The 11,064-nt window shown below is 40.3% G+C and overlaps 1 protein-coding gene across 1 annotated transcript; it reads right to left on the reverse strand.

The window, feature by feature from the left end:
- Window positions 1-1,641: 1,641 nt before the first annotated feature.
- On the reverse strand, window positions 1,642-2,814 carry LOC118844424 (RNA-binding motif protein, X chromosome-like). Its single transcript, XM_036752312.1, has one exon. It carries the CDS (start codon window positions 2,812-2,814, stop codon window positions 1,642-1,644), a length of 1,173 nt encoding a protein of 390 aa, XP_036608207.1.
- Between the last annotated feature and the right edge of the window lie 8,250 nt (window positions 2,815-11,064).

An 11,064-nucleotide genomic window follows, 5' to 3' on the forward strand; every position in this document is an offset into this window, starting at 1 on the left:
TCCAGGATCCATGGCTATTTAGACTATGTAAAGTCATGTATGGTAGAGCAGCGGTGGAGTGTGCTGGCAATCAAAATGGGCTCTCAGCACTTAGTTCAACCAAGTGCCCTTGAAGAGTTTGGCCTTTACTTCCTTGATTAAATTAGGAGTCCTTGAAGACCTCCTTGCCTCAAGGGAAAGCCTAGTTTACATGGGTTTGAGTGACACGGTTGTGACATTAGAGCCTTTTAGACCACGTGGGTTTAAGTCTCATCTTTGTGACGATTTTAGGTCATGTGAGTGAGTCACAAGTGTGACTCATCCTTGACCCTGAAAAAGATACAAAACCAGGGGTTGCTTTTTCTTTTTCGGAGCTCTGACCCACAAGCAGTGCTGGCACTCGTGACTCTGGGCAAGCCTTTGTGATGAGCTCCCGACTGAACTTAGATGTTGGTAACCATGAATTGTATTTGGTCTGTCGATGTTTGTAATTTGTTTGTATTTGCTCTGAAGTTCAGGGTGCTGGCTTTTTCCCCTGAACTAAGTGAATGGTATTTGTATGCTGAATTAAAGTAAGATTGTTAGCCCCTTAATGTTGTTTTCCTTAGTAAAGCAGATCCAAGGAACCTGGGCTTTTGCAGCATTCTGTGAGCTGGTTGTTGTTGATTTTATACCCTCCACAGCAGCTGCTAGCTGGATTGCTGAAATACTGAGTCAATTTCATTATCAATGTGTGCAACCCTGTTAAGTAAATTGCCAATGTAGGTGAACTTATTCACATTATTCAAAACTTCTCCATTTACTGTAACCAATGGGTCCAGATATGGATATTTTGGTGCTGGCTGGTAGAACTGGTGTTTTCTTGGTGTTAATTTTTGGGCCAAAATTAGCATAAGCAGCAGAGAATAGATCCATACTTTGTTGCATTTCAACTTCAGGGGCTGCATTAAGTGTACAATTACCTGAGAACAAAAAGTCATACACCAACTTTCTCTCCATCTTAATGTTAGCTTGTAACCTTTTCAAGTTAAATAATTTACCATCAGTGCAGTAGCTGATCCTTATTGAAGCCATCTGAGAAAAATTGCTGAAAATATTATGCTAAAAAGTATGGGAGCAAATACAAAGCTTTGTTTCACTCCATCAGTGGCTGGAAAAGCACTGGAGCATTATCTATTATGCAACTCAGGCAAGTATGCTTTCATGAAATTGATATACAATACTGATAAACTCGTTCAGGCCACCAAATTTTGATGTAGTTTTCCATAAACCCTAATGAATGACAGTATCAAAGGCCTTGTTCTCATTGGCCTATACATTTTTTGTGTATCTCCCCTAGGGTGGGATCCCTGCCTGCCTCAGTATTCAGGCTAGGGTTAAGTAAGCAGACAATTTTTAGGGCACCTTCTTTTTTTTAAGTTTAGAAAAACTTTATTTTCAAAATCACAACACTAACTTCAAATTTTATAATTTACTGCATGAATGAAATATGAACTCTTTTTAAACTTTCTTCAAACAATTTTAGCTTTTGCAAGAATCGAATATCATGGAGGTTACTTAGAAGGCACAAAACAACAAAGTGTAATTTCCTAGACACTTAAAATTAACTCAATTCCCAATTTCTTTGAAAAGGCATTTTGGTTGAAAAAGCTTATATTTCTTTTAATATCTGCTTCTGCCTCCTCTTTCAGATCGGCTTCCCCCACGGCCACCACCTCTTGGCCCTCCACAGCTTGAACTGCTGTATGACTCATGAGGGGCAGGATATCCCCTATCCATCGAAGGAGGTAGCCCTCTTTCTTGTCTGCCAACACGATCACGACCACTTGAATAGATGTCGCTTCGGCTGCTTGAGTAACTTTCACGACTTCCACCATATCCATCTCTTGTGCTGCTATAATCATCATAGCGACTACTTCCTCCATAAGAGGGAGGAGGCCCTCGAGCAGGAGGAGCACTGCGAGAATTACCATAACTTTCATAAGAATCTCTGTAGGATCCTGCACTTGGATGATCTGAATAGTCTCTATCACGACCTCCACCATAGCTATCACGGTCATTGTATCCTCTAGACGTATATTCATCACGTGAGCTAGAATGGCCATAGTCACGGTATGTATAGTCCCTTGGAGGTGGAGCATAATCTCTGGTATCCCGACTTGCATAATCTCTGCTTGAATAACTCTCTTTAGTACCGTAACTATCATCTCTTGGTGACATATACACATCTCTACGTGATGACACTGGTTCTCTTCGTGGAGGACCTCCATAGTTATCTCTTCCACGAGACACTGGCCCTCTTCCTCTCATTCCACTACTGCTACGCACTGGTCCAGAAGGTGCAGATCTTTTAGGTGGAGGTCCCCCACTTCGTGGAGGTGGACCTCTTTTAACTGGGAGTGGTCCCCTGGAAGAACCCATGGTGAAATTAAGAGAATATCCGCTGTCATCCATGTGCCCTCCTCGAGGTGGCCCTCTTGCTCCACCACCTCCTCCTCTTCCACCTCTAAGACTTCTTGTAGGACCTCTGCTTCTTGGAGGGGGTGGGCCCCGCCTACCGCCTCTTTCAAACGATGGTTTGGTGGCTTGTTCCACCTTAATTGGTTTTCCATCTAAAGACTTTCCATTCATGTCTCTTGCAGCATCTTTTGCATCAGCGGGATTCTCGAAAGTAACAAAAGCAAAGCCTCTGGATTTGTTGGTTTCCCGATCTTTCATCAACAGAACTTCTACTATGCGGCCATATTTTCCAAAAACTGATTCAAGATCTTTTTCATTTGTTTCCGTATTGAGGCCTCCTATAAACAACTTCCCCGGACGATCTGCTTCCACCATTTTTTCAAGAAAATCTCAGCAGGTTCAGATGAAGCACGCGAGGCGGGGGGAGGGGAGCGCAAAGCGAGGCGGGGTGAGGTACTTGCCAGTGGGGTGAGGCGCTGGCGAGGCGGGGTGAGGCGCGAAGCTGGGTGAGGCGCCGGCGAGGCGGGGTGAGGCGCTGGCGAGGCGGGGTGAGGCACGAAGCGGGGTGAGGCGCGAAGCGGGGTGAGGGGCTGGCGAGGCGGGGTGAGGCGCGAAGCGGGGTGAAGCGCTCGCGAGGCGGGGCGAGGCGGGGTGAAGTTCTCGCGAGGCGGGGTGAGGCGCGAAGCGGGTGAGGCTCTCGCGAGGCCGGGCGAGGCTCTCGCGAGGCTGGGTGAGGCTCTCGCGAGGCGTGAAGGGCGGGGCACCTTTTCTAAGCCCTTCTTCACACCAGGAGGTGAACAGTGCAGTCCTTAAAAAAATTTCCCAGACGTCCAGGGGACTGCCAGATCCCTGCTGCTTCTAGTGAGACGGTGACCCTGTGGCCTGGGCCGCCTGTACGCAGGCTTGTGATGACAGCTACCGCGTATCTGCACCGCTGCTTCAATCATTTGCTTATCACCGCATTACTTTGAATCAGGTAAAAGTGAAAAAAAAATGGTGTGGGTGATGTGTTTTGATTCATGCATAAATTGGATTTAAATGAGGAAAAGTTGCATGAAGTTGTTGGCCTCACTCTCTCCCGGTGTCACCACAATCTGGTGGCAGAACAGAGATGAGATCGCTGGGGATGGCTTGGGATTCAGAGGATGACTTTGGTGTCCACAATTTCAAACCAAGCCCTGAGCCTCCACAGAGCCTGCTTCAGCTGCCTTCATGGCCTCCGGAACAAATTGTTCTCCTCTGCCCATGCCATCAGAGCAAGTCTTCACGCGCTTGCTATGGATATCCCCCATTCACTGAAGTTTTGAGACTCCTCGGATATTCTCAGTCTTTTTTAGCCTGTCTGCCAAAATGTCTTACTAGGGTGTGAGTGTATGTATGTCCATTAATATCCACCCCTATTTGTCTATCTGTCTGTCTATCTATCTATCTGTATCTATCTGCCTATCTACCTAATCATTATCTGCCTGTCTGTCTGTCTATCTGCCTGCCTGCCTGCCTGTCTGTCTGTCTGTGTGTCTAGCGCCTCATTGAGTTTCTTACTTGTCAGGTGTAGTTAAGCTCATACTATGTGCTATGCGCTGTGCTATTAATAAGTTCATTGATGTTGAAGTACCTCTTCAGCTCTCCAGCACCACGTGATGCCTTTTCGTTATATGTATCCCTATATCATTGTTTGCACATCACCTTATATGACTATGATTACAATATATCTTACAAACAGACCTTCTCATTATGGGACATGTGTGACTGGAGCATCTTGTTCCCTTAGCATTTAACTGGAGAAGCAGTTTTCTTTAGCGTATAGAGGTCTGGAATTGTGGTCATATAGTCATGAATGGATACATGAATTAATGAAAGAAAAAATCGTTTCGTATGCATTTTTTGTGTTCCCAGGACTTTGAGAAGCACTAGAGATTTACATAAAAAAATAAAAATCTGAAAGATTTTCTCCCAAGGATCTTTCATTCTAATAGCGGAAAGGACATGTTTTGTTGTCCTTTTGCTTTTTGTTTTGTTTTGTTTTGTTTGCCAGTGATGAGATTTTGTGATAGATGGAACATTAAAAATATACAGTGGAGAGTTTTTGGTTTGAAAAGTTATGGGGATGGTGATTAGGTCCATAGAGTATTATAATGAAACTCTTTGCAGTGACATTGGATTAAATTATGGCTCCAGAATTAAAAATCAGAAGGCAGGCAGCAAGATTGAAAGGCAGTTGGTGATATCACACTTCACATTAGACACTCACCAATCAAGAGAGTATGAACACAGGGCAGCAGTTTCAGACGTCAGTGGATTAAGTCCTTTGGGGCATGTTCCCTCACCCAATCCCCCCAATGATGCATACTAACTATGTGACCCTAAACTGTTCACATAAGATCTCAGTATCCCAGGCAACTCTCTAGACCCATCAGTTAACAGATAAATTGTTGACCAGTAAAGAGAATTTCCACATGGAGAGCTTCCTGTGTTGATAAAATTAAAAACCTGGGAGATGATGAGGTGACTGCCCTGCACTCCCTGCTTAAGTGGAAGATTTGGAATAAATTCTCAAATACCCAATCTATCATTTTTTTTCTGGATTTTTTTAAAGACAGAAAATGTTTCCCCATGACATCCACCCAATTTAGGTATCTATGGCTCTTTACAATTCACAGAGATCATTCCACACAATGACTTTGGAAAAAATAAGTCCAGGAAGTCACCATAGTAGTATCTGTGCTGAGCATCCTTAAATATTACTAGTAAGGGAGAACTCTCCCACTGTCCCATTTGGGGAGGGTTCTAGTCACCCCAAATCATTTCCTCACAGCAAACCTCAATCCATTGCTTTGTAATTTATCCCCATTGTCCCTTTTGTTGTTCAATCATTTCAGCCATGTCTTTCTCTTCATGATTCCATTGGGATTTTCTTGGCAAAGATAGTGGAGCAGTTTGTCATTTCCTTCTCCACCTCATTTTATGGATGAGGAAACTGAGGCAAACAGGGTCAAATGTCTTGCCTAGGGTCACACAGCTAGTGTCTGAGGCCAGATTTAAACTCAAGAAAATGAGTGTTCCTGACTCCAAGCCCAGCACTCTATCCACTGCACCATCTCACTGCCCTTCATTATTTTTAGTTATGCCCTTCAGGACCAAATAGAACAAACTTTATCCACTTTCTACAACAGCCTTTCAAATACTTGAAGACATTCATCGTGTCCTCACTAATTTTTTTTTCCCAGACTAAATGACTTAATTTTGAAGAAGTTGAAGTTCTACAATACTGACACCTTGTTTCTAAAGTCTTTAACTATAGGAGACTCTTGTTTTTCCCTCTTAAGCTTCCCAGTTCTCTAGCAATGCTTGAAACAGGTTCTAAGAAAATTAGCCTCAGTATTATAGCTTTTCATGCTTCATTCTTCTGCCTAGAACTATCTAAATTTTTCATTGGGTATGTCCTCATTAGAGTTTCAGAGGACAATATCTGTTTTGATATCAAATGATTTCCTATTAACCCTGTAAAAGAAATGTGTTAGAATATAATTTAAAAGAAAACATATCCTCATTTTGTTGTGATATAAAAATCTAGAATGTAAGAATGCCCAGGATAAATTGCTGACCTCTTTCAGCTTTCTAAGATAACAATTCAGTAGGCTTAACATAACTCTAAGCTGCTTGAGAGCAGGTAGTCCTATTCTTATCTTTATATTTTCAGTGGCTCGTATTATAACTTGTACATAGGGGATGCTTGAAGATATTTGTTACCTTAAGTGTCTTGGAATCACCAGGTTTGGGCAATGGAAAATGAACCTTTGCTGGTGGCTCTCAGCAACATAAGTCTGACTTTAGGTAGATGTAATGGAATTGGAAAATGCATGGAAAATACAAAAACAATATAAACATAAAATAGAGAGCATTACAAACAGAAGACATTTTTATCATGATTTTGACTGTTTTTCTTCTTTGATTTTGTTATATTATACTTAATCAAGTATTAGGTGCCTTCCATGTGGTAGCTACTTAATTAATAAATACCTGATTAACCAAGTATTAATTAGGTGACTACCACATGGAAGACACTCTTTTATGATATGGGTGTCATGGGATCAAATAAGCATGGAAATAGAAGCAGAATGGTCTTTGAGGTCAAGGTCATCTCATCTAATTCTCTCAATTTAAAGATAAGGAATCTGAGGAAAAGATAGCTTAAATGACTTAGCCAGGAGATTATAACAAATGAATAAAGCATCTAAGTTTTTACTATGTGCAAAGCACTATGCTAAATTCTGGTGATACAAATACGAAAAGTAAGACAGCTTCTGTTCTCAATGAGCTTACATGCTAATGGAGAGTTAGCAAATATGGAAAATTTCAGCTACAAGTCAGATGGAAAGGTCCCATGATTCTTAGCAAAGCAGATGTTACTGCTTCTACTTCAATATAATTTTCACTAATACAAGTCATGTTAGTTTCTAATGTTGAGGCATTTGAAAATGACATGGAATTTGGTGTCAAAAACTTAATTTTCTGAATCCTTAGCTTCTGCAGAGGAATTTACCAGGCTGCATCTCCATAAAGATTGCTTCTCAGAATGATGACTAAAGCCACTGGGCTGGAAGTATTGTTAATCTCAAGCTTCTTGGATTCAGGGTCTTGGGGTGTCTCAAACTGGATCTGAGGGGGAGATGGTGGTCGAGATAGTGATGGAGGTTTGGCTTGCATATCATATACTGCCTCCTGTCTCTCCTTCAGAAAAAAAAATGTTGCTTTTATAATAAATGGTGGAGATGGGATTCAGATTCAGTAAAAAGACAAACATGATGGAGATCCCACTCACGTGAAGTTTGTACTCTGATATGGGCGAGAGAGTGTAGAATAACTGATATTTAGAGGAGTGTGAGACTTATAAGAAGCCCAGGTGTGTGGGATACAAGATTGTGAAAGCTTCCCTGTGAATAAATCAGACAAGGTAATAATAGTACAAATTTAGTTAGGATGTAGACCTCACCAGGCCTAAGTTTCATTTTCCTGTAAATCATATGATTTCGGGGAAATCAGGTGGTGTCCCCCTTTCCCCCTCCCCTAGCCTACTCACAAACCGTCATCTTAACATTAAAATTTCCCTATAAGGTAATTCTGTAGTTTCTGTGCTAGTATGGGGTAAACGTATCCTGGGTTAGATTGTGAGGCCACCTGTCCCTGCAAATAGGGACAGGAGTCCAGCCTCTGGGGGTGGGGTTTCTTAGAATTGTTTGTACAAGGTTATATATCCCCTTGCCTGCCTTCTCCCCCTTGCCTCTCTTCACTACCCTCTCCGCCCTGGTAGTGGGAGATGCCCAATTCTCACAAGACTTGATCAAATAAAGCTTCTGTTTTGTTTCTACCTTGAGAAAACCGAGACACCTCTGTTTTTTTGTTTGAGCCGGTGGTCTGTTGTCCCACACACAGGTAAAATGCAGTGAGAAATTCAAAGAGAGAGACAGATCACTTTCTGCTTTATGGGGGAACGAGGAGTAGTCAAGTGAGAACCTCAGGATGAAGATATTACCTGGACTTTGGAGGTAGAAAAGAGAGAGGTTGTGTGGTATAGTGAAAAGGTCGCTGGTCCACACTCAGTGGACCTGGGTTCTCATCTGCCACCGAGGCTGAAAAGCTGTGTAACTTTGTTAAGTCCTTTAACATTTCTAGCCCTTATTTTCCTCCTCTTATAAAATGAGGAGGTTAGACTAGAAAGGCTGGTGAAGTCCCTTCCAGTTCCGTATTTATGAGATGAAACTTAGACCTCATTTCAGTTTTTCCAGGAAGGTTGATTGCTAACACTTTTATTAATTCAAATTTGCTTATAGATTTTCCACTCAGCCATTCTATTCCCCAAAGCTGTTTACTAGATTAAATCTACCAGATCCAGTAAATGCCTGTTTTTGCCGTTAAGCCCATGAGGTACAATCATAAGGAAAGCCAGAGAACAAGAGAGATTTGGCAGTGTCCCATTGGATGGAGCTCTGTCTAACTGACATTCTTATCTTTTGGCTGGGATTTAATAGGCTGCAAACTGATGTAATCTGGGGAATTATTGTTAGCTGTTTTTTTCCAACATTAAACAGTAACCTCGTGAATTGAATTTTGATGGTATTCTGCTGGTTTTTTTTTTTTTTTACCTGATTGTTATTTCCTGTTTTTGTGTTGGCCCAGTGATCCTGTCCAATAGAAGTGGAAAATCTTGCAAAAGTTATGTGGGAAGGCCATTTATTTTTACACTGGTCCCGGATCAGAACCAGTAATCAGAAACAAAACAGCAGGGGCTTTTTTTTTGGGTTTCATTGGAATACAATTCTCTATGAGGTGTGCATTTTGTGTTAAGGAAGCCTTCACATTCGACATTTTTAAAATGCCTTGGGACTAATTTCTAGCCTCCAGATTACTACTATTTGTCTTCTGTGTGTATGTGGATAGGGTGCATAGATTCACTTGAATACCTTTATGCTAAAAGAAAATGGTTGTCTGCAACAAAAAATGGAACAAAGCTGCCACATCTCTGCCAATAACTAAAAAAACTTCGTTTGTCTTTAGTACTACCATTTATAATGATGACAGAGATAGTGAAAAAGAGAGCTCACTTTAGAGTTGGAAGATTTTGAGTTCAAGTCATGCCTTTAATAAATATTAATTCTGGAACCATAGCCAAATTACTTCTCATCATATCCAGAAGAAACGTCAGTGAGAGTATTAGTTGAAATAAACATTGGTAGATGTAAGCTTCGTACCTGAAGCTCCCTGCCCTCCACAGAGGTGTTGGCAAACTTACCACAATAATAAGGGTAAAGGTGAGAGCAGCTAACATGTGAAACACCTAACAATAAGACAATGAATGAATGCACCGCAAACTGAACGGTTGACATTTACACCTCTTTAAGATTTGCAAAATTCTGTTATCTCATTGAATCTTGAGAACAACACTTTTAGCTACTATCACTAATGTTATCTGTATTTTACATATGAGGAAATTGAGGCTCAGAGTGATTAATGGACTTGACAGTGGTCACACAACCAGTGTCAATAGCAACATTTGAACCCACATCTCAACTGATTCCAACCAATAAATAAAATGTTCACACCACATGGCTGTGCAGTGTGATAGTCAGAGTATCAATTTCAAAATCAGAGGATGGTTTTTGGATGTCAGCTTCAACTCTGAGTAATGGTATTTCCATGAGCAAGACATTAAAATTCTCTGATCTTAAGGTTCTTTGTTTTTAATTTATAAAATAGTGATAATTGTACTTGTATTATCTACTTCCCAGATTAGTTATAAATATAAATTATCAGAGATTCACAAAATGTAAGAGCTGTAAGAACTCATAGAGACAGTCTAGAATATAACACCTTTTAACAGATGAGAAAGGTGAGACCTGGGACCTAGAAAGAATTTGCCCCCCCTGGTTAAACACTTATCAAATGGCAGAGCCCAAACTAAAACCCAGGGTTACTATATCAAAGGTTCAAAGACTTACACTAAAGGTTCACATTGCAGGGTCCATGAACTTAAAAGTATATATTTTGATAACTCTTTTTCAACATAATATAATTCCTTTATTATTTATGCATATTAATTGCTATATTCTATATTCCATATTTATATATGTATACATACATACACATACGTATGTATATATGTATGTGAATATGTGATTTTTTTCTGAGGAAAAGTCTTTGTTCTTCACTAGAGAGTTAAAGGGTTAGATGTTTCATAAAATATTAAGAACTTAACGGTGCAGAGCTTGAGAGGGGCCTAAGAAGATGTGGGGGAAAAAGTATTTGGGTCTTAATCAATTGTGTGCTCACAGCAGATGGCACGATGTATTAAAAATCCCATAGCAATTGTGAAACAAAAAGTAAGAAAGACAATGCAAAGATCTACACTCACAGCCTGCTGTGGTCTGGTGCAAAAATGAGGAAAGACAATGAGTCAGCAGCTGGAGGAAGAAACATTCCATCTTGCTGTTTTCTCTCTCCATCGCTTATCAGTTCCACTTGAGAAAGACACTGAGTTATACCAGAACACTAAAAGTGACTGGATGATATTTTTCAGAAGAAATCAGGTACATATATATTTTGAGTGTTATACAGACAGCTTGAACTTGGAAACATAAAACTGTTGATTGCATTTGGTTTTTATCATTGGCAGTAAAATATGTTATTCATCAGAACAAAAGGAAAAATGATCATTCTTTTTAGGAGAAGTTCATTAATGCCAACTTGGGGAATTATAATATTAACATTCATAGCATGTGAAAGATGCTGAAAGTCAAGGATTAAGAAGTACATTTCAGGCTTCTTTGCTCCACATTTGTTCTATACTCCTTGCCATTTGCCTATGAATTCAGAGTTAAGGTCAGAAAAAGTTTTTTTTTTTTTTCTTTCAAGGCACTGTACTAGGTGCTGTAAAATTCACCATAAAAATTATATAGATGCATTACACACATACGATATATAGACATATATATTAAGTAAGCACATCTGTGTATGTGCATCATTTGAATATGTATATGCATATATCATATGCATATACATACACACATATATGCGCATTGTATGTGTTTATGCATACATGCATATATACATACGTATATATGTATATAT

This window comes from Trichosurus vulpecula, chromosome 3, assembly GCF_011100635.1.
Source record: "Trichosurus vulpecula isolate mTriVul1 chromosome 3, mTriVul1.pri, whole genome shotgun sequence".
Classification (NCBI taxonomy): Eukaryota; Metazoa; Chordata; class Mammalia; order Diprotodontia; family Phalangeridae; genus Trichosurus; species Trichosurus vulpecula.